Source organism: Natrix helvetica (genome assembly GCF_964273705.1).
Source record: "Natrix helvetica genome assembly, chromosome: 1".
NCBI classification, from domain to species: Eukaryota; Metazoa; Chordata; class Lepidosauria; order Squamata; family Natricidae; genus Natrix; species Natrix helvetica.
The window spans coordinates 45,318,939-45,346,681 of record NC_138548.1 but is presented as its reverse complement, the minus strand read 5'-3'; the positions used below and the strand labels follow the sequence as shown (position 1 = coordinate 45,346,681).

The following is a 27,743-nucleotide window of genomic DNA, read 5'->3' as shown; positions in this document are numbered from 1 at the left end:
GATTATCATAATCATTTATTCAAGATAGATATGTGCATGAAATGAACTCTGAGTAAGTCATGTCCACAAAAGGGGGAAAGAATTTTTTTCCTATCTTTCATCTTCGTGTGTCCTGTCAATTGTTTAACATGTGCCTATTATTGTTTCTTCTTTACCTTCTTCACTTGTGCTTTTGATATAGCACTCAAGGCAGACTGAGAATGCTGGCCTGTGTAGTCAGACAGAACTAATTTCCCCGACTGGGTTGGGTATTTGGTTTTCATAAGTCCTCTAAATACTGGCTGATTGAGCAAGTGCTTAAGCTGCTTCTTCATCCCCTTCAGCATCCTGTGCTTCTCGCTCTCTTCTCGCTCAGTAAACCGGCCTCCTATAATTAAAAAGAAAAAACAGAAAAACACATAAAAAGACAAGGCCAAGTTCATTACTGAAGTCATCATTTGAATGATTAAAAATATCCCAGCCCTCAAGTAGAAACACACAATGTCCTTTCTAGTTACATATCTATAACCCATATAAATTGGCAAGGCTGTAACTCAAGACTCAGGTGTATAATGATCTAATTTGACATTCCAGTTTCAATGTTCTCCATTCCTATTTAAAACAATCAGTAGGCTGCATCTGATGTTACTTCTAAGTATTTTCCTCGCTTAACTATAAGATTCCCAGATACAATGGCAGGGCACATATTTTTTCATGTAGAGGGCCTCTGGTTCAATCAAGCTTCTCTTTCACAAAGATCTCTGACAATGCAGCTGGATAACAACAGTGTCTCAGATCTGGTGTGCTGGTGCCAACCACAGAAGACAATGTTGGGTGTGATGACAGATGAACTTGTACAAGTCAATAAAGTGTATTAACATTAATGTGTGCTTTGCATCTATTCATTTGGGAAGGATCCATAGCGAGGTCTGCCTATCTATCTTAAAAGGCAGAGCATCATGTTTGAGAGATCGGCGTGGGGCGTGGGGTGGGGGGAGAGGAGACACCTCTCAGCTTCCAAGAGAGCTGCAAGAAACTTCCAACTTTCAAGAACATTGATGGTAATATCAGTATCAGTGGAATGACAGGCCTCTCTAACAGGCAAAGTGTCTCCATTTCCAGCCACAAAATCTCATAAAGTGGTCTAAAGAGCCACAGTCGTGCAGTGGTTAGAATGCAGTACTGCAGGCTACTTCTGCTGACTGTCGGCTGCCAGGTGTTTGGCAGTTCAATTCTCATGGGTTCAAGGTTGACTCAGCTTTCCATCCTTCTGAGGTCAGTAAAATGAGGACCCAGATTGTTGGGGGCAATATGCTGACTCTGTAAAATGCTAGAGAGGGCTGTAAAGCACTGGGAAGCGGTATATAAATTTAAGTGCTATTGCTAAATATCATGGTACTGCAATTTCTATCAAGATAGATTTTGGTAACATAATTTCCATCCATTTCTTTTTTTTTCTCTATGTGTATTAACAGCACAAATAGTTGTTTGCCTCCCAGAAACCTCCTGCTCCTGTTAGCACCTTTATTTTTTGGAGAAAATAGAATAAAATATTGCACTACTGAATATGAGTAGTTTGTCATTGAGTATTGGTGATGAGGAGTCCTTGATGCTCTCTGAGCTTGGTTGTTTTCTTGCAGGTGTTTTATTACCCAAACTAGATTGGATAATGAAACATCTGCAAGAAAACAACCAAGCTCAGAGAACACCAAAGAGCCCTCATTTCAACCTGGAGCTACAAATATTCTCTTTTAGCTTTGGTGATATGGGTTAAGTGCACTGAAGGGGTTTTAAATTAGGGAGAGGGGGTCTTGTGTAGTTCAAAATCATCTGTCTCCTCATTACAAGAAAAAGGCGAGCAATTTCTGTCCTTGAGTCACAATAATAATTTTGCCAGTGTTGCGGGAGCTGATGTCTTAAATGCAGCGATGCCACTTCTTGTCGTTTTAAGGTAGGAAACGTATGGACATTGTAGTTTAAGTTCTAAAATAGCATGGCACTGAAGTCTCAAGTAGCTTTCCCCATCCCAAATCTCTTTCTAAAAGAACATGGAAAGGGAAAGAAAATGTGGATCCTGCCTAACTGCATGGTATACTCAATACAAAATTGCAATTATGGTTGCACAACTGCAACATCTTCACTCCAGGATACAATCGCCAAAAAGGTGCTCATCTCATCTAAATAGCTCTTACCAAGTTAGAATGAAGCCTGCAGCTGAAACTTTTGTCCTTGCCCACAAATAGCTACATTTATTTTAGATCAAAAGAGACATGACCATATGGGCACCTTCTAGAATGGGAGCAAATGACAGCACAGATTTTGCATAATTTCAGAGATGCTATCATGATGCAACCAGGACTTTCAGCCGTGTGGCCATTCTTTGTGACTGCATCCTGGCTAAGAGAGAAAGCATCTTTTTGGATACCTCCACAGCCTGCACACTCATTCCTACTTGCCTGTTAGCTCATCATCGTCTAGATCAAGTTCAAGTGCTTCTGCAGCTTGCTGGAGCCATGAGTTTTCGTGCTTGGCTCGGCTGTTGAAATACTCAATCTTCTCAATCTGCCTTGCCAAATTCACACGCTCCTGAAACAAAGAAAAGAGGACAACTAAGCTATCAGGTTATGTGCATGTGTATCTTACAGGGACAGAAAACGGGCACAAGAGAAAAGTATCCTAAAGCCCGGTAAAGGTGATTGAAATGACAGAATGGAAAAGCTAGACAGAAGAACCTGCATAATGTGTAGCTTTTCTGCACTGTTATATAAAAAGAGTAACGTAGTAGTTTGCTTAGCTTTGTGGGTCCCAATTGTGTACTGTAATGACCTACATTATGGGTGAAAGAACTAGCAAGGTGGAATATGGGACAGTCTGATATATCTTAATTTTACAACTACAGATCTTTGATAAGGCATGTATTATATAGTCTTATATAAGGCTTTATTGTATGCCTTATAATAGATCTTCAGTTGTAAAATTAAGGTATATCAGACTGCCCCATATTCCACCTTGTTAATTCATATATAACAGAACCCTATAAAATATCATTACAATACAATACAATACAATAGTAGAGTTGGAAGGGACCTTGGAGGTCTTCTAGTCCAACCCCACCTAGGCAGGAAACCCTATACCGTTCCAGACAAATGGCTATCCAACATCTTCTTAAAGACTTCCAGTGTTGGGGCATTCACAACTTCTGGAGGCAAGCTGTTCCACTGATTAATTGTTCTAACTGTTCCTCGTACAGTATCTTTCCACCACAACATGCAGCTAAAGGTATGCGATAATAACAAAAATTACCTAAAAAACATCAAATTAGAAATACAGTTCAGTAAAAACATTAAAAGTAATCAGGATCACTACATCTTGATCTCTGAGACCTGAACTGATTATACTGTGTTGAGATAAGTCTTTATTCTCTCACTAAAGGACATGGAAACAGCTGTTCTTAGTCCTTGATGAATGGTACAGTTATGGTCATATTGGGTAATAACCAACAGCGTTTTAACATGAATATTGTATGGGAAAGACACAATGTAACTGACTGCCTTTTGCTAGCAAATAAAGTGTACTGATAAAAGGATAACTAATGGTTTGGTTCCTATATATTACTACCAGTGGCAAAATCATTGTGACAGTACATCAAAAGAAACATAATACCTTGCAGGAATCAAATCTCACCATATGGTCAGGTTTGATACAGTTATCAAAAACAAAATGTGTACCAAAAATTGCCTCCTCTTGTCATCACATGGTGAGATGGCAGCTCTCTCCTTCATAACTTCCACTTTATAGAATATTCTGTCAATATGAAATATGTCCAATCCCCCATTTTATTGCAGTGCCATAAACAGTTAAAACAACATGCTTTCTGTCCCATCTGACAAATTGTGACTGACAATTTTGGATTTGTTTTAGGGTCTTACTTTTGCTTTCTGTGGTTATTTTAAAAAAAAATCTTTGATAGTTCTAATTTAACTATTTATTATGTTATGCTTCTTTTTATTTGATGCTGCATATTTGATGTCCAGAAATCTCTTGAATTGGGGTAAGTTAGAGTAATACATGACAGTAATTAATGCAGTCCTACACATTTTAAATTTCACCCTGTTCGAAACATAATGAAAGAAGATACTACTTGTTTTACTAAACATTTTCAAATATGTTTAGTTAAAAAAATAAGTACATTAGTTGTGTCTTCTTATGAATATAGTATCACAACTATATATTGACCTGATAGCAGTGTTCCAATATTTGAGGGGCTCCTAAAAAGATGAGAGGTGTCAAACTATTTTCCAAGCACCAAAAGGCAAGACAAAAAACAATGGTTGGAAACTAATCAAGAAGAGAAGCAATCTAGAACTAAGGAGGAATTTCCTAACAGTGAGAGCAATCAACCAATGGAACAACGTACCTTCAGAAGTTGTAGTTGTTCTATCACTGGAGGGTTTCAAAAAGAGACTGGACCATTATTTGAATTGGTATAGGGTTTCCTGCTTGAGCATGTGGTTGCACTAGAAGACCCTTCAAACTTTGTCATTCTATGTTCTACACCTAATGATAAAGTAGAATCCAGAAAATGGTCTAGCTACTTTTCTCTCAATGGATGACCCAATGGGTCACAGTATTGTCTAGATTCATTCATCTAGATCCACTCAACTTAGAAGGAGGAACACCTCCTTCTAAGTTGGAAAAGAAACTCAAACAATATTTAAGTTAAAAGTTTTTTCTTTGATACATGAATGTCTGTTCTTATATTCCATAAGAAAAAAAAGCAGCTTGGTTAGTTTAGTAAAGCTAACAGATGGAGTATTTTCAATAACCATAATCTAGAGCTAGAGAGAAATGGACATTGGAAAAGTTATCATTTGTTAAATAAAATAGAAGTTTATGGGAATACCAAAGCTGTTTTTAAGGGGGGGAGAGTATTAGTGCAAATAGCATACCGTAAGTGTTTATGTTTACCTTGTTCTGGAGTAAAGAAACACATCTTTACTTTCTGATTGGTCACAGATAATTGGAAAAATACTCTGCAAGTTATATTGTGTTAAATAACATTTTCCACACTTGCGTTTTCCCAACTTTCCATTTTATAAATCCACAGTAGCAAATTATTCCGTCTTGGAAGATAGTGGAGAACATGTTAGTGTCCAATAAATCAACAAGAGCAGTTAGAAAAGAGAGTTCTGCTGTGTGTGTTAGTGAGAAAGTGAAAGCTCAATGATCTTTGTGATGAGGAAACAACATGACAAGTATACAGAAATGCCTATATTTTAAACTGTAATATTGAACAGGAGGTGTATTGCTACGTGTAATTTATTATTATAGCAAACCTTAACCATCAAACTTATACATTCTGATCCTGTTTCTAATGCACATTTCTTTAAAATTGGGAGGGAGGAATAAATGGCATCTGTTTGTTAAGGACTACAATTCCAATTATTCCTCACCATTGACTAAATTGGACAGGAATGATGGGAACTGAAGCTCATCACCTGTTGCTCACATCTCCCTTAATAATTAATAATTATATCTTTTTTTTTCAAAGTCAGCACAAATGAGAGACCATCTAAACAGCAAATCTTGAAAAGGCACTTAACCCTGCATTGTGTAATTCAGTTGTCTCTGATTTTTTTTAATAACATGAAGAAAGATATCATTGATATTCTAATATTAAACAAGTACAAATTGAATAAATTGTAACCCAAGTGATTTTTTAAAAGTAACACAGCTTGACCATAAATGTTAGTTGCAATGGTTAATCACATACTCTGCACAGCTTGTGTCTCAGAATTATACTTAGCCTTTTAATGAATGTCATACAATCACAAACTGTTATTTTTTTAAATTTAAAACTAAGCATATAAGATTCCAGTTTGATTTGTCAAACTTTCTCCATCTCTCTAATTTGCATAACAATGTGTTCTGTTTATCTCAATGGGAGTCTCTCTTATCTGTATGGTTGCATATCTGTATCCAACATGATACAGATGAGGTGAGGGTAGTCCTCACCTCAGGACTATAATTGAGCCTGGAACCACAGTCATAAATTAAACTGATCATTAAGTGGGTCACCATGTAACAGTGCCCAATTGTACAACTTTTTTTTTGTGGTGCTTGTTACGCATATACAATACAATACAATACAATACAATAGCAGAGTTGGAAGGGACTTGGAGGTCTCCTAGTCCAACCCCCTGCCTAGGCAGGACACCTTATACCGTTTCAGACAAATGGCTATCCAACATCTTCTTAAAGACTTCCAGTGTTGGGGCATTCACAACTTCTGGAGGCAAGTTGTTCCACTGATTAATTGTTCTGTCAGGAAATTTCTTCTCAGTTCTAAGTTGCTTCTCTCCTTGATTAGTTTTCACCCATTGCTTCTTGTTCTACCCTCAGGTGCCTTGGAAAATAGTTTGACTCCCTCTTCTTTGTGGCAACCCCTGAGATATTGGAACAATCTGGATGAATGTCTAAATTATATATTTTTGTTTCAAAAAATAATTAAATGGTGATAGTAGTAAAAGTGTATGAAAAGCAGGGAAATTTAGACCCAATGAAGCTGACTGCCAATTGATGCAGGATAGACTAAAAAGCTTCTTTATATCTTGCCTGAGTAACGAAAGGCAATGATGATATCTAGCTTAGAAAACATTTACCTGATAATTACATCAATTCATGATGAGGATAACTCCTCAGTGACTATTTGCTGCAATACCTAACTTGAATCAACAGAAGCAAGGTACTCTGACTAATTGTTCTAATTGTCAGGAAATTTCTCCCTAGTTCTAGATTGCGTCTCAAAATAAGGAGACATTTCCTGACAATTAAAACAATTAATCAGTGGAACCACTTACCTCCAAAGGTTGTGAATGCTCCAACACTGGAAGTTTTTAAGAGATTGGACAACCATTTGTCTGAATGGTTGTCCAATACAATGGTTGTCCAAAAATAGTTCTTTATCAAACTGAAACGAGGCATTGAGTAGGGCAGGGGTGTCCAAACTTGGCAACTTTAAGACTTGTGGACTTCAACTCCCAGAATTCCCCAGCCAGCAGAGAAGCCCGATTCGCTTAACATTTGCAAGATTCATTTAAGAACTGCAGTGATTTGCTTAACAACCATGTCAAAAAAAAAAGGTCGTAAAATGGGGTGCAATTCATTTAACAAATGCCTTGCTTAGAATCAGAAGTTTTGGGCTCAGTTGTGGTGGTGAAGAGAGGGTCATTTTAAGCGTTCCGAAGGTTTTAGGGAAGCCTCCGGACGATCCCTGAAGCCTCCGGAGGGCCTCCGGGGGGGCGGAGGAGGCTCTTTTCGCCCTCCCCAGGCTCCTATAAAGCCTCTGGAGCCTGGGGAGGGCGAAAAAAGCATGTAAAAATGGGGGGGGGAGCGCCTGTTGTGCACGCATGCGCACTGGGGGGGTCACGCATTGCATTATGGGTGCGGCACGCCCGCACTCGCCCCTCCTGCGCTCCCCCCACTTGTGGCACGCGAGCCAAAAAAGGTTCACCATCGCTGTAATAGGAGATTAATTGTTCTAATTCTCAAGAAATTTCTCCTCAGTTCTAGATTGCGAGCACTTCGCACTCATCTGGGCCCAACCAGAAAGAGGAGCTGCCCAGGAGGCATGCGGGTGCCAGAAAATGAACTTCCGGCAAGTCTTCCGGTTTCTGGTGCGCATGCACGGATCAGTTGGTCAGCGTGCATGTTCACGCAGGAAAATGGAAGACCAGCTCTTCCAATTTCTGGCATTGCTGCACACACAAAGGCCGGGTGATCATCGCGGGTACATGCACATCAGAAACCTGAAAGAGGAAAGGGTGCCGCTGCGCATGCCAGGTGACATGGCTCCACATGCCGCTTCGAGCACACGTGCCGTAGGTTCGCCATCACTGCCTTAGGAGCACATTCAGGACCACAGGCCATAATCACCTCACAAAAATAAACACCAAAACTATGTAACTGTTTCTATACACAGGCTCTCCAATTAAGTTCCCAAATTGAATGGAAATGACCTTTTGTTTTAAGATCTCCACGAGCCAAGAAAAGTTATGTGGTTAAATGCATAGATAAATCTGAAATAAAAGTTACATTTTACCTTGATTGCTGTCATGTATTTTGCCTCAACTGGAAAAAAAGGAAGCTCTTCATCCTTCTTCAGCGTTTTATAAATCTTTTTAAAATTAATCAAGTCATGGGGCCCAATCAGTAGCAAGCTCAGGCCCTCATTGGCGGCTCTGGCGGTCCTGCCACTTCTGTGAACATAAAGCTCGGAAGTACGGGGAACCTGTAACAGCACAAGAGATGCAACAGTTCCACAGAGACAGGATAAAGCTTATATATAAAGACAATTCTGTAGAACCCTTTCTAGCAGGGTTGGATGGATTACACTATTGTAATGTGACAACCTGAATAAGTTCACAGAGATGCAGAGAGTACCCAAGGTCAAAACTTCTGTCTCTGTAGAACTTCTCTACAATTCTATGTAACCACTGAAAAGTCACAGACCTTAACACTCTGTGACTAGAATGACATAGATCATTTTCTTTTTACAAAGACTTGATGATTCTGGAAAATTGCTGGACCACTCCTGGAATGCCACACTGAGATGGACTAGTAAAGATCAGTCTTCCTCAGAATGTTCCATCTTGGAGAGAGAATATTTTATGTATAACTAGCTGATAACCCGGCGTTGCCTGGGTATTTATTTATAGGGGGGGAAATGTCTGGACCAAACGTAATTTTTAATGTTGGGGGGAAATGTCCGGACCAAATGTAATTTCTAATGTTGGATTTTTCCCCATACTAGAGGGAATCCCCTTGTGGAATCCTGTGAAGCTGTTACCATGGCAATTCCACTGCGCTGTACAGTAGAATAATTTTATGGCAGTACAGTAAAAGCCATTTTAAGGCACAACAGGCTGTATCTTAACAGAACACACACCTCGCGGGGCTTTAGGGGTTTCTTACCCCCATAGTATTTGTTTCCAGAGAGTAAGTCATCTGTGTACCAAGTTTGGTTGAAATTGCTCAAGGCGTTCCAGAGTTATTCTGGAACACACACACACACATACACACAAAGCTCTTCTTATGAAGAAGCTTATGGTTAGGAAGCTAGGGGCAAGGGAATACAAAGGGGTTAAGTCTACCACTTGAAGATGCTTGAACCTTTAAAAGATGCATGCGAAGAGAAAATGTTATGGACAGCAACATCAAAATTCACTGCCTTTCTTTCTACATGGCAATGCCTCAACTCTCAGAGATGTATATTTCTCCTCTAGCTTATGCATCAAATTCTCTTCCTTTTGCCATGTTAAAACTCGCAAAGAGACCATAAAATCCATCTGTTCTTTTTAAAATTGCATAAAACATAACTTGCAAGCAACAGCTGGAGAGATACACATTTTGTTTTGGTACCTGATAATGTATGACATGCTGTACGTAAGGAATATCAAGACCACGAGCAGCTACATCTGTTGTCAACAGGGGACAGCTGAAATTACAGAAGGACAGCAGCAGTTTATTAAACAGAACGGGGGGGGGGGCTCTTTACAATGTTCTCATCCGCACTCTACCAGATGGCCAGGTGGGGTTAACCCAGCAAAATAGAATCTGTGAATATGTTACAATGAAGATACAGAGATTGAGTTAGACTGTTAGAGCATAGTGGACCAAGACAAACAGAAGATAATCTTATAATATATGAACTGTTTTTTAAAAAACTCTGGCTGGATTCTTCTAAAATTTCACATTGAAACTTATTTCCTTAGTTTTCATGCTTCAATGCACATGCTTATTTCTAACATTTTTCAAATCACAATTATACTCAGAGATAATGCATAAAAAAAGGTCTCTTGTACCTTGCCCTCCCTCAACCACGCATGGCCTGGCAGTTGGATCCTTGCTAGCGGTTCAAAATCACAACTCCCGTTCTCCCTAGCCACTATGCCTATTGAAAAGAATTAGAATTCAATGCATCTAGATGTGACCATATTAGGAAAAGCTGATCTATTTTTTTTTTAACCCTGACCCATTTCACAATAAAAAGAGGTCTAAACATGCACATTATCCATTAACCTCCAGACAGTGACAACTTTCAATTAGGGCATATAATCGTACAGAGATGTGATGAAAACAGAGAAATGAGCAAATTGGAAAATAGTAAATAAATAACAAATAAAAAACAAACAAACCCTAGGGTGGGCTGGAAATCTGGATCCTGTTTGCATTTTATTTTTTTCCCCAGAGTTTCTATTATATTAGTATCACATTCAGAAACACTTGGGGGTTTGTTAGATGATCAGAGAGGCTTGTGTTTAACAAATAAGCCAAATTCTGCTGTCAAATTACTTAACCAAAATACTTGTGAATAAATTAAAATGTATTGGCTCAACACTATATTTCCTAATATTGAAACTATTCTAGGCTCTGAAGATGAATTTCAAAATACATGAGAAATCCTGGGCTAGGTGAGACAAGACCATAAAAAGGAAGATTCCCTCTCCGTTTACACAATGGCTTAAAACAGTTTGCTGTCTTTGGTGAGTAAGGTTGAATTCCTGGCGACTCCACAGGAGCATCCGTGTCGTTTCCGCAGCAACAGAACAAAATAGGTTTTGCCACGGCCTCCTTTTGGGACTGTTTTTTCATTTCCTATTCTAGCCCACAGCCAGGGCATTTCCAGGTAATCTCCCAGCCAAAATCTGATCAGCTAAGGTTGGCTACTGATTCTATCAAAATGGAGGCAGGATTTCTTAAAACAAAAATAAGAATTGTTTTAAAAAGTAATATAAGGTTATTCTCTCTCAAAGGATATTCTAGCAGCTTTTGACAGTATAGATCAGTGATGGCTGACCTTTTCCAGACTGAGTGCCCAAAGCACGCCCCGAACCCCCAAAATGCAATGTGCGTGCGGCCCACTCCCCACACGCCTGCATGGCCCCCTTGCAGAGTAGAGACCCGACAACCAGCTGGCCAGGAGGAGGCCTGCACACATGCATAGTGGAGCTGAACTAGGGCGACGGCTCGCATGCCCACAGAGAGAGTGCTGTGTGCCACCTATGGGCACGTATGCCATAGGTTCGCCATCCCGGGTATAGATGAATTGTCAAACTCTCTTTTTATTCTATTTACTTCATTTGTTTGTAGAAAATTCCTGAGCTTTTTTGTTCTCTCTCTGCTTGCTTTTATTGGGCCTTAACACAAAAGTGATCCATCCACAATTCCTTTTTATCAGAGAAACAAGCTTATAAACTAAATTTAGCGTCTGTATATTTGTGTGTTCATGCATGCATGCTCACACTTATGTATTTTCATTGTATAAAATACATAATTATATCATTTATTCTTTATTGAATTATTACTTTAGTTTACATTTAGAGCGCCACTTTGGTGTAGTGCAGGGGTGTCCAAACTTGGGAACTTTAAGACTTGTGGACTTCAACTCCCAGAATTCCCCAGCCAGCAGTTGAAGTCCACAAGTCTTGAAGTTCCCAAGTTTGGACACCCCTGGTGTAGTGGTTAAGGTGCTGATCTAGGAACCAAGAGACTGTAAGTTCTAGATTTGGTTTATGCATGAATGCCAGCTGTGTGACTTTGGGCCAGTTACTCTCCCTCAGCCCAACTTACCACATAGGGTTGTTGTGGGGAAAACAGGAGAAGGAAAGCATATTGGTATGTTCATGAACTTGAGCTATAATATAAAAAGAAAGCTGGGATAAAAATCTAAAACAACAGAGAATTAGATGCTGACCTGTTCCGTTCGGCAAATCTCTCCAGATTTTTTAACCTTTGCTTCTGGTGCATGTTTGCATGAAGAGGCAATGGATTGCAGTCCATGATGGTCAAGAGTGCAGTGAGTCGTTTGATACAATCTATGCTGTTTGCAAAAACCATGGTTCTGCCTGGATGTTGCAACAGGAAATAATAAAGATAGTAATCTTTCTCTTCTGTATCACAATGGATTCTGGTCTCTGTAAGAGTCTCCACAGTTGCTTCTTTTCTGGTCAAATCTATCACTTTGGGCTTTCCCTTGATGCCCACTTTTTGCATCAACATTTCCAGCTTGGTCTTCCTGTCGATTTTGACAGCATTTTTCTTCTGCAGAACTCTAGTGGGAGCTTGATGGATCAAAGTCAGGGTGGCAGAGAAGACAAATATCTGACGTTTTGGGTTATGCTGTGTGTCGCTCAACATTTCCAGCAACTGAGACAGCTCTAAAAAATGCCCCCTCTCCACCATCCGGTCTGCTTCATCAATCACCAGGCATCTGTCGGGTGGATGAAAAACAATTTGAAAGTTTTTATACAAGGTATCTGGAAATGAAACAGCATTCAGAAAAGCCTAATTTTTTCCCCCATAGCAGCTACAGCAGGTCCTTAGCTTGATCCATCGGGGCATTTCCAATGTTATTGCATTGATTATGTGCTCACTTATTTAAAACACTCTGAAAACAACATCTTCTCATCAGATGTTATGACTACATATCTATCTATCTTCTTTTCACCTATCAGCAGCTGTCAGATTATAAATGGGTTATCAATTTTTGTTGATGTTGTACAGGGAATGCCCTAGAAAAGCAGAGATATATAATACAACAATGTACAGGTAGTCTCTGACTTATGACCACAACTAGGTCCAGAACTTTTGTTGCTGAACAATGAGTTCTTTAAGTGAGTCACATCTAATTTTATGACCTTGTCTACAACCTTGTTTATGGCCTTGTATGGCCGTTAAGCAAATCAGTCATCAAGTGAACCATGTGGCTGTTTGGCAAATCTGTTAATGGACTAGATTTATGCAATATACTGTACTGTGCCATAAACCGTACTGGTGTCGAACCCAAAAATTAATGTGTGTGTAGCCATCTTAGATAGCTCTATATTATACTTGTTTATTCCTTTTCTCTTTTCTTTGTCTGCATATGTAAAGGGTTTTTTTCGGGCCCACCACATTCTTTAGGTTAAGAGACAGGAGTTGATAGTGAGGATTATTTTGGCTAGGTGATACGCTTTCCCATGGGATCAGAAGCTGCTCCTGCTGAGAACAGAATGCGGAGTTTGAAGACACAGGGCAATGTGGATTGAGTGTTTATTGGAGACTGTGACTTTTGTGGGATGTTTCTAGCTTACAATATTATGTGTTGTAATTCCGGTTTATGTCAGATCCAAAATTACAACAGACTTGCCAATTTGATGCTTGCCTAAATAAAAGGAAATTTTGTTTTGGAAGATGGATTTGCCTGTTCTTTTTTAAATGGAGCTTATCACTTGGAAACCTGACATTCGGCTGAGTTCATACATATATTATGCTAAACAACCATCAGACCCATTGCATAACTTATTGTAACTCCAATTACAGTTAATATCAGGACAGAAAAATATTTAAGATCCTAGGACAGGAATGGGGAAACTGTGGTTGCTGAAGCAGCTAGCACGATCAATAATTTTAAAAAAACACTGTGTACCTTGATACAATTAAGATTAGCTTATCAACTATTACTTTCTGAGTAGATCCATACTTTAATTGCCACCAATTGATTACTATAAGGCATCTGGTATGGGCTTCTCTTAAAAAGTGATTGGAATTTGCAATGGATGCACAGTGCAGCAGCCAAATTGTTAACAAGCATATTTATTTATTAAATTTACATGTTCCCCATCTCTAAAAACCTATTCTGGCCAGTTTATTCTGGGCAGTGTTTATGTTTATCATTTAAATATAATCATTATATTTAAATCATAAATATGAAAGATATCAAAACATTAAATATGATCATATCATACAATAGCCAAGTGCTTATTGAAATAATTTAAGCTGTGATTGGCCCAAAGAGTTTAGGGTTTGATTATCAGAGGGATTGCTTTTTTGGAACAATTTTCTGATTGCTACAATCAATAAGAATAGCTCTGTGAAGATGTCCTTGATGTCAGAAAGCTTGAAGGATTTAAAAATAATAATTCACCAGGGCAATAGAAATAATTTAACCTTAACTCTCCCAATATTCACAAAATTTTCATAATCAAGGATAAAACAATTTAGCGTTTTTAAAAACACAAAACTATTTCTGCAGCTGTTCATGATTCAAATGCTCTGAAATCACAGAGACCAATCTCCTAGTTTGATTGCAATATTATTTCATACCTACTTTAAAAATCACCTCAATTATTAATGTGACAAGTCTGAATCTCAGGAAGGAGTCTCAATGATTCTGCACAAACCATATTTTTCTTAAGACCCAGAAATATGTAAATACATCAAGAGTTTCAGCCTTGAAGAGCCCCTTGTAATACCTGAGCTGCCGTAGACTGGAGAGATGGGGCTGCTTCTCCTGGATTAGCTCCCACAGGCGCCCTGGGGTTGCGATGACAATCTCTGGCTTCCTCTTCAACATCCTCTGCTGCTTTTGAGGAGCCATTCCTCCAACAAGGATGGCTGTTTTAATATCTGAAGCAAAGAAACGAACATTTAAATTTATGAATCACTGCTCTTGCTATGTTACATTCAACTCCAGAGTATTTCTAGCAGAGGAATAATGGCATTTACTTTGTGAGAAGGCACTGGGTGACGGGCAAGTAACTTCCTTGCAGCCAGCTCAGTGTCTGAAGGATATGGGACACATCACTGGGAATGTCACCTTATCTTTGCAAAAGCTTTAAGGACTCGTTCTGCTCCTTTAACTTCCCCACGATGAAAAAAAATCAAGCTCTCATCACATATAGAACTGAAACTAGGGTATTCTTTCTGAGCCAATCTATATTACTTTACTTTTCAACTGAATTTCCTTTGCCATAGTTTGACTATTGATATCTTCTAAACAGGTCTTTCTAGAAAACAGTTTGGTTTTACCTGTGTAAACTTGGTAAGCTCACTTTTTTCCTCTAAATCATGACTGTTTAAGTTAAAAACTAGAAATCTCCACCTAGGGCCATAGAAAGTCAGCTTTTAACTTCCTCCATTGACAAAGCTGATTATTAACCCCTACTCTTTGCGTCCTTATTTTTAACCATTTAGCAATTCATAAAAATTCATCTAATTCCATAGTCATTGAAGTTGTTCAAGAGCCTTTGATGAAAAATGTTGTTGTCAATAGTTTTTTAAAAAGCTATGTATACAACATTGAGTCACTTTTGTGAGATTGGTAGCCCTAAGCGTGTGATTAAAATAAATAAATAAACATTGTTCCACCCATGTCCATGTTGATATCCTCAGTAAAAATGAGGAAGACGAGACCTACTTTTGCAGAATCTATGCTGATCGTTAATCTATGTATAAATTCCATTTATCATCGTGTTAACTTATTCAAACATTCAATAAAAAGCTACCACATATGTATGTTTAAAAGATTATTTGTCAGAAAGTGTGACTGTTCTCAAATCATTTAGATCATCATTGATCAGAGTTAAAAACTATGGCACTATCAATTTATTGCTACATGTTTCTGAATATGTTAGTAAAAACATATAATAATATTTCATGGAGCAAGACAAGAGGTTTTAGACACTGCATTAACAGACAGAACTATTTATAGGGATTGCCACTAGCATTCCCTTGCAAATACTTCTAATTATACTGCTCATAAATAAATCAAGTAGATAATAGCTCAATTGTAGGCCAGGGTGTTTTACATGCCGAATTGTAGGCAATTATGGACTAATTGGAAAAATACTCTGACCCGGCATGACAGTTACCTAGTATGTTCCTCCCTGATTTAACAAGGATCAAGCTACTATCAAGCTACTATACTCTACTTTGTCATAGGATCAAGAACAAAGATCTATTAACAAATTTTAACAGGTAATGAGATAGAAATAAACTGAAAAGCCATATAAACCTAACTCCTGTCAATGCAAAAAATATACTATGTCAGGTGTTCCTCCCGATGTTTAAATTGACTTTCTTGTAATTTAAATCCATTCTTTTCTGTCTTTAAGAGCAGCAACAAAAAAACCCCTAATTTGTTTCATTACTTGTGAATGGGCTTTTTAGAGAATACAGACTGCATCCATTTCTCAATAAATTCATGCATAAATTAATAACAATCTTCTGTGCTCTGAAGAGGCTTTGTTTTTTGCTAGTCAGGGTCAGCGAAGGAAGACAGCAAGACAGCAATATCTCAGCTAATATTGAAAGCTTTAGCTTGCTATATTTCTAGAGACTAAACAGACAAACTGATCAAATTCCAAGCATATGTTCACAGCAGTTTAAAAAGCCAGGATCACCCCAGAAACCTGGAAGTGCGTTCCGTATCATATTCTATACTTTTCCTGGAGGGAAGGAAAAAAGAGTTCTGCAGAGAAATGAAATATTAGGATAAGAAACCTGAAGCAATATTCTAGTAGGTAGAGACAGACATACCTGTGAACTTGGCCACTGCATCAATATGATGCTTTACTTGGACAGCCAGTTCCCTTGTAGGAGTCAAGACCAATCCCAGAAGAGGATTGTTTTTATCTTTAACAGAATTCTGTTTTGGGGAACCCACATCAAATCCTGGATCTTGTAATAACTCCATGGAGTTTACTGCCACAGACGCATTGTCATCCGCAGAAGCATTAGTTTCATCTGTATCTGAATTTAGTCTCGTTTCTTCACTTGTATGCTGCTTTGCCATTTCATCTTCACTGTCCGCTGCTTCTTCAAATGTGCCGCTTGTCATGTTTTCTGAGCTGTACCACTGTAGAATGGAATGGATCATCGGAATGGCAAAAGCAAGAGTTTTCCCACTCCCTAAAATGCACACAAACACCAAAATTAGGACATATGGGAATCCAGCATTATGCCTTAACACACAGATTGTCCCTTGGAACCACAGTTGCTACTACACAATTCACCCAAGAGATCTTTCTGATCTTTTTAGTTATTGAAGACGTTATAAAAGGAAGGGTCTACTTTTGAGTAGTCAATGACCAGGCTGTGAGATGCTATGTTTAGAACAGGATGTAAAGCAATATTTAATTCATTAAATACATTAATAAAGTACAGGTCATTTGTTGAATAATGGCCACTCAACTACTTCTATCAAGGTTAAAAAGACTTGAATGAACAATCTTTTTTTTTTAAAAAAAAAGTAAGCTCCACGCTGTAGATCCCTAGGCTGTGAAAGGCAGCATGAGTAAAAGGAGACTATTAATTTCGCTTAAATCCTTAGACAACTTATCAGTCACAGCAGGAAATAGAATAGCATCAGTTTGATTAGTTAGTATTGATTGGTAATTATTATTTCAGAATTTTGAAACTTTCTTTTGATCAATAATGAAGCACATCAAAGAAACTACCTTGCATTCTAAGGTTGTGTCAGCCTTTTCAGGTAAGCTAGAAAAAAAGTATTAAGGTCAGGGTTCCAAGTAACACCCCTAAAGAAAGAAGACTGCAAGGCTTGAGTTTCCTCAAAGTTCCATTTCATTAGAGATGTCATATTGGCACAATCTGGGAAAATCCGAATCTGAAAGTTTCCAGGTTCCCCACCCAAATGAAAGTTCAAGTCTCTGCCCAGCACCCACATGTCCATCACATGGTCCAATCAGGCACCATCCAAACTGGAGATGCCTCCCAGTCACCTCATTGCAGCTGTAGGGCCAGTCGACCTTGACTTTCTGAGAAAGAATTTTATTATGGCTACATAGCACCCACACTCTGTATAATCCCCCCTCCCATTTTCCCACAGTAGAAAATGTGACAGGCCTGAAGTCCAAAAGGTAAAACATGGCTTCCAGGTTTGACAATTACTGTTTTTTTTGTTTTGTTACGGGAGCAGTATGTGCCAAAGCAGCACGAACAATTGAGCTGTATAAACCTGCTAACAACAGATAGAATTATGCACAAAATCAAAACAAAACTAGTTTTTGTTCCCAAGCAACCCAAATTTTGTTATGAGGGCTACATTCTGTTACTTGAACAAGGTTACACACTACACCTATTTTGCCAGTGACGGAAATGGATAAAGTAGATCACTGCAGTCCTTACCACTGATTTCGCCCTCTCCAGTTTCTTAAGGCTCTGTTTGAATATTTTCAAAGTTAACTCTACATTCCCAAACAAAAAAGGAATGAGTCTTCACACTTTTGCTGGGCATTTGTCAATTCACCAAATACAAAATCTAGAACAGTAGAATTGAGTACACACAAAAACAGTATTTTTACTATTTGTATTTCCATGTTTTATAGTATGGGGCATACCTGTTTCAGCAGCACCAAGGATATCCATGCTATCTCGAATTGCAGATGGTAGAGTTAGTGCTTGGATGGGAGTTGGTGTACTGAACCCCAATTCACTCAATGCCAAAAGGACAGGCTTAGGAACAAAGAGGCTCTTCCATGCAGAAACATCCGTTTTGTAATCTGATTTTGTGGATAAGACTTTGGCTGCCCAGTTATTAGCTTTTTTGGAAGCTCTAGTTGGTTCAAGAACATTTTGAGGAGAACATGATTTCTTCTTTTTCCTTCTCTTCTTTTTTTGGGGGGGGTTTCTTTCCAGGCCTGTGACCTCCGTTGGCTCATAATCATCTTGCTCATACTCCACAAGGGTTTTTTCGCAACTGGTATCCTGTTGGATTACTTTTTCATCTACTTCAAGTTCCTCTTTCTTCCTTTCTCCATGTTCTATTTTTTTCCCTTTTTTTCTCTTTTTGGGGGGAGTGGCTGGACATACTTTTTCAAGATCTTCATCATTACGTTTTCTTTTTGCAGCTTTTTCTTCTCCCTCATTCAAGGAAGACACCAGTTTGTAATTGGCAAGTTCTTCAAAACATATTATGCCTCCAAGCTGTTCATCTGCGAAGAGATTTGGGTCGATCTCAATGGGTTTCCATTGCCCTGTGACTTTGATGCCTTTTTGTTTCCGTTTAGATGATGCTTTAAACTTGTTTCTTTTAGGCTTCATAATGAACCTTTAAACAAAGGAAAAGAGAAACACTGAAAGTAAGGCTAGGAGTTTATAACCGAGCCAGACAGCTGAAGATGATTGAATTACTGCCCCATCAATATAGAATTTTCATTCAAAAGTCTTTAGCCTATCTGTCAGACTGCCACATCTCAATCTGTCAGAAATTACTCAACGTGGCAAGGCTAGATAAGAATATTTACTACATGTTCAGATGAAACCAGTGAGTTAAACTGCTCTCCATCAATGTGGAGACTCTCCTTATACCAGCGATAGCGAACCTTTTTTGGCTCACGTGCCACAAGTGGGGGGAGCGCAGGGGGGTCGTGTGCGGGCGTGCCACACCCATAATGCAATGCGCGATCCCCCCAGTGCGCATACTACAGGCGCTCCCCCCATTTTTACATGCTTTTTTCGCCCTCCCTCCGAGCAAACCAGAAGTCACTTCCGGTTTGCTCGGAGGGTCGTTTTAAGCATTCCGAAGGCTTCAGGGACCGTCCAGAGGCTTCCCTGACGCCTTCGGAGCACTTAAATCGACCCTCCGAGCAAACCGGTTTCCTCGGAGGGTTGTTTTGAGCGCTCTGAAGGCTTCAGGGAAGCCTCCGGACGGTCCCTGAAGCCTCCAGAGGGCCTCCGGGGGGCGGGGGGAGGCTCTTTTCGCCCTCCTCAGGCTCCTATAAAGCCTCTGGAGCCTGGTGAGGGCAAAAAATGGCTTTAAAAAAGGGTGAACTCAGCTGGCCAAGCGCGCGCATGCGTGCTGGCCAGCTGACAGAGCAGCGCCTCGCGTGCCCTGACAAATGGCTCCACGTGCCACCTGTGGCACGCCTGCCATAGGTTCGCCATCACTGCCTTATACTCACAGTAATTAATTATTAGTTATAACAGAAATTTAGTTTTGGGGGTTTTTTGCTTTTCAGATTTGGAGCTGTGTGACTGTTGGCTGCAGCCAGGATTTCTGCCTTAAGAAATGCAATCTCCCTGTATAAAATCACGACAATTTCCCATTCAAGAGTCCTCCTTACTAAAGGGTTAGTTTAAAAAGTAAGAAATTAAAATTACTCACTAGTAACATCTAGTCAATTTCTCCTATATGGAAGTTGAATTTAAGACATAGAACCTTTTTTTTTTCCTCCAGAGAAGTTTTATGTGTCCTCTGAAACTCTTGTATTCATGCTGGGATCAGATAAGGAACAACAATGCTGGAAAAATATTCACAGATGGCAGCTTTGATTAAAATCTATCTTAGCTATGCAGTATGATTTGTCTTAATTAAGCAATTCATGTCTTCAATTATAAATGCAGGGCTAAATATGATGAGGTTGAAGTACAAATATTCATTCTGCTAGTTCATTTTGGAAAAATAGCAAAATGTGTATTCCCATCTTAGGTTTTCATAATAGGAGAGAGTTTAAAACTTACAAGCTTAAAAAAGCCATTCAATTTTCTGGTTAACTATTCAACATAATTCCCATTTCTTTAGAAACCTTCAGACTCTTTTCCTGTCTAAATATAAGATTGCCATATGAATACAGATTTGAATAAGCCGCGTTGAATAAACCACGGATGCAACTTTGTTCATTATTGTTTCACTCTAAATTACATATTTCACATGTAATCCCTCACATCATTCTTCACCATTGGGTATGCGTTCCAATGAGATTTCAGTTTTTCCATTTCTGCGTGAACCCAAGTACAGACGGGAGTTTGTCAGCTCTATTTTAAAATACCTTGATTTTAACTGAAGATTTTCTACATGCCGCTCATGTCCAGTTCTTGACTTATAGTACTCCCTTATAATAAACATTATCCTCTTAGTTAAATATAATTTCTAGATACACAAATGCTGGGAACAGATAAATACATAATGCTTTTAAGCTATTTTTGAGCTTCTCATTGACATATCAATAGCTATTATTAAAAGCCGAATATTAGATACAACCACGTACAGATATTCCTTGACTTACAACCACAATTGAGCTCAAAATTTCTGTTGCTAAGCAAGACAGTTGCTAACTGAATTTTGTGCCATTGTGCAACTGTTCTTGCACAGTTGTTAAGTGAATCACTGCAACTGCTAAGTTAATAAAATGGCTGTTTTGTAAATCTGGCTTTCCCATTGACTTGGCTTGTCAGAAGGTTGCAAAGGATGATCACATGACCCCGGGACACTGCAACCGTCATAAATGAGTCAATTGCTAAGCGTCTGAATTTTAATCATGTGACCATGGGGATGCTGTAACAGTCGTATATGTGAAAAACAGTCATAAGTCATTGTATTTCAGTGTCGTTTTAAATTCAAACGGTCACTAAACAAACTATTGTTAAGTCAAGGACGACCTATAGTTCCCTCACAAGAAAAGAACTATCATCACTATTTTCATCTAAAAAAATTAAGCATAGCTCAAATACATTCATAATATGTGCCTACATATAGTATAGCCCTCAACATTACAGTACTACGGATAAAAGTGCCAGTTATTTAAAGGAGTTGAGAAAAGAAGGATTGCAAACTGCAGTCTTTTCTTCCTACTTTAACTTTAGTGCCAATGCTTAAAGAGAATAATGTTACGTAAGGCAACAATCTAGAAACTGGGAGATTGATTTCTAGTGCTGCCTCAGGCATGAAGCCAGCCAGTTGGGTGACCTTGGCCTAGTCCAGTGATGGCGAACCTATGGCACGCGTGCCACAGGTGGCACGCGGAGCCATTTGTCAGGGCACGCGAGGCGCTGAGTTCACCATTTTTAAAAGCCATTTTTTCACCCTCCCCAGGCTCCAGAGGCTTTATAGGAGCCTGGGGAGGGTGAAAAGAGCCTCCCCCGCCCCCCCCCGGAAGCCCTCCGGAGGCTTCAGGCACTGTCCGGAGGCTTCACTGACGCCTTCGGAACGCTTAAAACGACCTTCCGAGGGTCGTTTTAAACACTCCAAAGGCGTCAGGGAAGCCTCCGGACCGTACCTGAAGCCTTCAGAATGCTTAAAACGACCTTCTGAGCAAACCGGAAGTGACTTCCGGTTTGCTCGGAGGGTCGTTTTGAGCACTCCGAATACATCAGGGAAGCCTCCGGACGGTCCCTGAAGCCTCCGGAGGGCCTCCGGGGGGGTGTGGGAGACTCTTTTCGCCCTCCCCAGGCTTCTATAAAGCCCCTGGAGCCTGGGGAGGGTGAAAAAAGCATGTAAAAATGGGGGGAGCAGCGCCTGTTGTGCATGCATGCGCACTGGGGGGTCGCGCATTGCATTATGGGTGCGGCACACCCGCACACAACCCCCCTGCGTTCCCCCCACTTGTGGCACACAAGCCAAAAAAGGTTCGCCATCGCTGGCCTAGTCAGTCCCTCTTAGGTCTTAGAAAGGAGGCAATGGCAAACTTTTCCCCGAAAATCTTGCCAAGAAGAAAGCAAGACGTAGGTCAGGCAGTTCCCAGCAGTCAACACTGATTTGAAGGCAACAACAACAACAAATTCTAGAGCCAGTTTGGTGCAATGATTAAGGTATCAGGCTAGAAACCCAGAAACCATGAGTTCTAATCCCACCTTAGCCATGAAAGCCAGCTGGGTGATCAGTCACTCTTTCTTAGTCCAACCCACCTCACAGGGCTGTTGTTGTGGGGCAAAAGGGAGGAGGAAGATAAATTGGACACGTTCACTGCCTTGAGTAAAATTTGTAAAAATAAAGGTGGGAAAGGAATAAATAAACAGCAAGAGATCATGAGTTCTAATCCTGCCTTTAGCACAATATCAGATGGGTGACCATCACTCACTCTCATTCCTAAGAAGCAGGCCATGGCAGGCCACTTCTAAAACCTCTCTAAGAAAACTGCAGAGACTGCAGGCAGTTGCTATGAGCCAACACTAACTTGCAGGCACACCTACACAGAGAAACCCTAATACAGGCTAGGCAATCTACAAGATGAAGGACAATGTGCAACCATAAAGGCATTTTAAGGTTGAATAATTCATGTGGCATAAACATATTTGAAATATATGAATAAATAAATAAAACCCCAGAACATTGTTCGCCTGCCCAATTGTGGGTTTCAAATTTTAATGGTGGAATGCCTCCAAATCAGTGGCACATCGTTTGTCAATTTGAAACCATAGTATCAATTCTAAAACAGACTTAACTGAGGATGTTTTTTTCCCCCATAAAGACAATCCCTCTCCCAGGACAGGAGAAATAAAAAAAAATCTAGATTTTATTTTGTATCACTGCTCTTTGACAATAAAACTTTGCAAAACCTGTCAGTAAAGCTTTCAAATCACTCCTCTAAATCAAATGATTTCAGAATGCTAATATTAAATGTCAAACTTGTAAACTGAAGAGCTGCAAAGCTACCTAGAGAAACATTGGTCTTTCCTTTTCCAGGAAAATATATGCACAAGTCATCCTCAACTTTTGATCACAACTGAGCCCAAAATTTCTGCTGCTAAGCAAGGCAGTTCTTAAGTGCATTTGCCTCATTTTATGACATTTTTTGCCACAGTTGTTAAATGAATCACTGCAGTTAAGTGAATCACATACAATAGCAGAGTTGGAAGGGACCTTGGAGGTCTTCTAGTCCAACCCCCTGCCTAGGCAGGAAACCCTATACCGTTTCAGACAAATGGTTATCCAACATCTTCTTAAAAACTTCCAGTGTTGGAGCATTCACAACTTATGGAGGGAAGCTGTTCCACTGATTAATTGTTCTAACTGTCAGGAAATTTCTCCTTAGTTCTAAGTTGCTTCTCTCCTTGATTAGTTTCCACCCATTGCTTCTTGTTCTACCCTGAGGTGCCTTGGAGAATAGTTTGACTCCTTCTTTGCGGCAGCCCCTGAGATATTGGAACACGGCTATCATGTCTCCCCTAGTCCTTCTTTCTATTAAACTAGACATACCCAGTTCCTGCAACCATTCTTCGTATGTTTTAGTCTCCAGTCCCCTAATCATCTTTGTTGCTCTTCTCTGCACTCTTTCTAGAGTGATGATGATCCCAGGATTCCCATCTGTCATAAATTCTTGGCAGTTGCCACCTGACTGAATTTTGATCACATGATCATGGGGATGCTGCAACAATTGCAGATGTGAAAACTGGTCATAAGTTATTTTTTTCAGTGCTGTTATAATTGTAACAGTCACTAAACGAATAGTTGTAAGTCAAGGAGTACCTGTATATATTATGAACAGAAATTATAGTTTATCTTTAATAATACTGAAAGTCCAGTTTTTAAAAATTTAATAACTACTGGAGTTGTATTGTTAATAATTCTCTTAGGAAGAAGAAAAATCTGTCCTATGAATACTCCTACTTCAACAGGCCTCAATATGGCCTTCATATGCCTATGTTTTCGTCTTTGTTTTTGAACATTTGGTTCTGCATATTTTGTTCTGTACAGCAATCTCCTCAATTTTGGTCTCTGTTGTAAATTTTTAATTGCAGGCATTATTCACATACAACTTATATAATTACTGGCAACTGTACCCTGGTCTAAGGATTTAAAAGTTGGTGGGAAGTAATGAACTGAGATTAAAAAAAAACAGTAGAAAAGGAATACTTTTAAAGTATGCCTATCAATTACACAGATAGAAGTTGGAAGAAATATGTTTGGAATATATTCCCTTATAAAAGGGATTTTATATACCAGTTTAAAATACTAAATACCAATCAAATATTAGTGAAAATTAAAAAGGGATTCATAGCCCTGTAGGACAATATTAATTTTATAGCTGGATAAAATAATTATTTACGTTGGCGAAACTGTAAAACTGACAGGATTTCTCCAGTATGCCAAGCGATGATTTGGCTAACTATGGTTTACTGAATAATGCATAATTGGCTAACTTCACCAAGCTAAGCCATAAGCCAAAATGAGTGGAGTTATATAACTTACCAAACCGCATCGTACTTGACTGTGTATTCAGTCATTAACTTCTTAATTTTTAATATATTATTCATTTTCATTTTTATTCTGCCTCTTCTTCCCAGAACACCCAGTATCATACATTGCTACTTCCAACTTTATTTTCACAACATCATTCTAAGATGTTGTATGTATGTATGGTTCTCCTAACAACATTTATTAAACATTATGGCTGAGTGAAGAGTTGAATTTAGCTCTCCTACACTGATAATGTCCTCATCAGGAAATGGCTTTTAACATTTGAGATTGCTGTGTTCTTGATTGCCTGCAGTTACAACATGTTATGAATAAAAGAAACTCTAACACCTGAAAGGTAAAGGTGATAGGTCTAACTCTTGCCACTGCAAACAATGAAACATATCTTGAAAAAAAATTAAAGGCTGTGCTTTTTGGGCTATCCTCCCTGACTGAGGTGGCCAATCATAATTATACCTTTTAGATATTTTACAACTTCAAAGTTCTATTGTAAAAAATTAATGTGCTTTAATCCAGGATTCATTTGTCACAATAATAATAATTTTTTAAAAAAAACTCTGGAATCTTCAGAAGCAGGAGGTGGAGGCACAGCCTTCCTCTCCTGTTGCTTCCTTGAAACTGATAAAAATGATAGTCTTTAATCAACCTTTCTTCCCCCTCCCCCTTTAGACTTATCCAATCTTTTTTTAAACTGTTCATATTAGTGGGTGCTACTGCACATACTGTGTAAAGAAACCCTTTCTTTTTGCCTGTTCTAATGTTCTTCCAATCAGTTTTAGATGATTTTTCTCGTCCCAGAGAAGAAGACAAATTTCTCCCCGTCCATTTTCTTCATGTCATGCAGAGTTTTATAAATTTCAAATTAAACTGTCTCAATCAACTCTAGTAATATTGAACTGCAAACTTAGGGCTTACAAAACTTTTGCTAGATCAATTCTTGAATACAGCTCATCTGTCTGGAACCCGCACTGGACACTCCTCTGCTCCCAACCAAATAGCTTATGCCACCAGACTTGAAATGTTGAGCTTAAACATCTTAGAACTTCATTAGCCTAAGCGTAGTACATAAAATTATCTGGTACAAAGTCCCACCTGTAAATGAATACTTCAGCTTCAACCACAACACAGGACACAATAGATACAAACTTATGGTAAATCGCTCCAAACTTGATTGCAGAAAATACAACTTCAGTAACAGAGTTGTCAATGCCTGGAATGCACTACCTGACTCAGTGGTTTTTTCCCCAAATCCCCAAAACTTTAACCTTAGACTGTCTACTGTCAATCTCACCCCATTCCTAAGAGGTCTTTAAGGGGGTGCATAATCCACCAGCGTGCCTATTGCTCCTGTCCTAATATTCCCTTGTATTCGTATTCAATAATGTTTATACTTACATCTGCTATCTAATTCATGCTTGACGAAATAAATAAAATAAAATAAATCAAGTAAATAAAATTAGAATCCCCCGCCCCACAAACCCCGCTATCATTTTGGTCACCTGTAAATCTCCCCGGGTGATTTTGAGCCAGTTACAATACCTTAGCCTAACTTCCGAAAATGCCTACTGACAACATACGAGTGGTGTTCATAAGGCAAAGCGTGAATTCCATCCCGAGGCTTCTAAAAGATCGGTATTTAAGTAGAAATCAATGTGTTTAGGGATGAAGCCTTACCACGCGGCTTCATGACACGTGGGATACAGCTTTAGCAACATGATCAGGAAAAGGAAAAAAAAACCTAGGACGATTCTATTACTCTATCCGCCGCCACCATCCGCCACATTTGAAGCTTTCCCCCCCCCCCCCGTATCCTTTTAACTATCTCCCATCGGATAATAACCCTCTCTCCCCCATGTTCCTTTACCCGTTCAGGTACTTCAGATCGTTTACGGAGTTAAAAGCCGCTCAAAAGGCACTTACACCATCCGAAAAAAACACTTTATCGCAGACTCCGCCGAACTCTACTGCTTTTCCCGGAAAACTGGAGCCTTCCACGTGGAGGCTTCTCCGGAGCGTCCATGACAGGCTGACGTCATCATCCGGCGCCCACAGGTTCTAAAGCCTCATTAAAAACGGTGTCATTTCCTTTGCAATAAAGCAGAGGTCTTCAAACTTGGCAACTTTAAGACTTGAGGACTTCAACTCCCAGAATTCTCCAGCCAGTTCCCAGTAGCAATAAAGGCTGCAGCATCTTGTATAATTGTTATAATTTCTATAACTTTTATAATTTTTATTATTGTTGTTATCGTTGTCATTATTACTGTTACTATTATTATTCCCACCTATCACCATCAGTCCCTGCGTTGGTAATATGAGCAATCAACGAGAGATTCGTTGATTTTAAAACGTGAAATGAGAAGGAAGGAACAATCTGAGTTGGATGAGTTTTTGCCTGTTTTCATTTTTATTTTACAGCGCTTATAACATACGATGGTTGTTACAGCCAAAGCAGAAATGGGTTTTTCACTGAGATTAATTTGTATTTGCTGTTGTAACTATGTGAACAGTCATTAAATGAACTGTTGTACGTTGAAGACTACCTAAATAGATTATGATCATTACAAGACCATAAATTTAGCAATCTCTCCCAGGTTTCAGAGCTCTGGGAGCCAGGAGAATCAGCTTTGCTAAAGTGGCAGTCTAGCGCTTTCAAAGACACACTGGATTTGTCCACTTCATTTCTTACCACTTTTATTGGAAATAGTGCGTACAGACAGTCTTCAACTTATATGCATAATTGGGACTGGAATCTGTCACTGAGCAAAGTAGTTGTTAGCTGAGACATCATGTTGAGTACCCACATGACTGCTTTGTTCAACAACCACAATCCTGGCACTCACTTTTGTGTTCATTAAGCAATTATGTGGATTAAGTGGATGGAGCCCTAGATAAGGAGCAGTGGTGGGTTCCGGATCCCGTTCCAAGTGGTACGGTTGGAATGGGCCTGGCATTGTCCACACGGATGCCTGCAGCGTCTTACCCCTTCCGCAAGCCTCCATGACGCTCCAGC

At 39.3% G+C, this 27,743-nt stretch overlaps 1 protein-coding gene across 4 annotated transcripts; it reads right to left on the bottom strand.

The window, feature by feature from the left end:
- On the bottom strand, positions 1-26,787 carry DDX24 (DEAD-box helicase 24). Of its 4 annotated transcripts, none has more exons than XM_081939453.1 (9): positions 26,598-26,787; positions 18,159-18,868; positions 16,339-16,710; positions 14,274-14,427; positions 11,735-12,250; positions 9,400-9,475; positions 8,081-8,269; positions 2,436-2,565; positions 1-367 (listed from the first exon to the last, which is right to left on the bottom strand). In XM_081939453.1, exons 2-9 carry the CDS (start codon positions 18,859-18,861, stop codon positions 138-140), a joined length of 2,370 nt encoding a protein of 789 aa, XP_081795579.1. In that variant the 5' UTR covers positions 18,862-18,868; positions 26,598-26,787; the 3' UTR covers positions 1-137. The 4 variants fall into 4 exon arrangements, with proteins under 4 accessions (XP_081795579.1, XP_081795578.1, XP_081795581.1 ...); XM_081939452.1 differs by having other exon boundaries at positions 26,654-26,769; XM_081939455.1 differs by lacking the exon at positions 26,598-26,787 and adding an exon at positions 26,233-26,252.
- Positions 26,788-27,743: the final 956 nt, after the last annotated feature.

What these genes read in the sequence shown, in the direction of transcription:
- DDX24 (XM_081939452.1), bottom strand. An exon ending in AGATTTGCCGAACGGAACAG is followed by an intron (nt 9,476 to 11,734) that starts GTCAGCATCTAA and finishes CTGTAATTTCAG; the next exon opens with CTGTCCCCTGTTGACAACAG. An exon ending in AATACATGACAGCAATCAAG is followed by an intron (nt 2,566 to 8,080) that starts GTAAAATGTAAC and finishes TCTTTGTTTCAG; the next exon opens with GAGCGTGTGAATTTGGCAAG.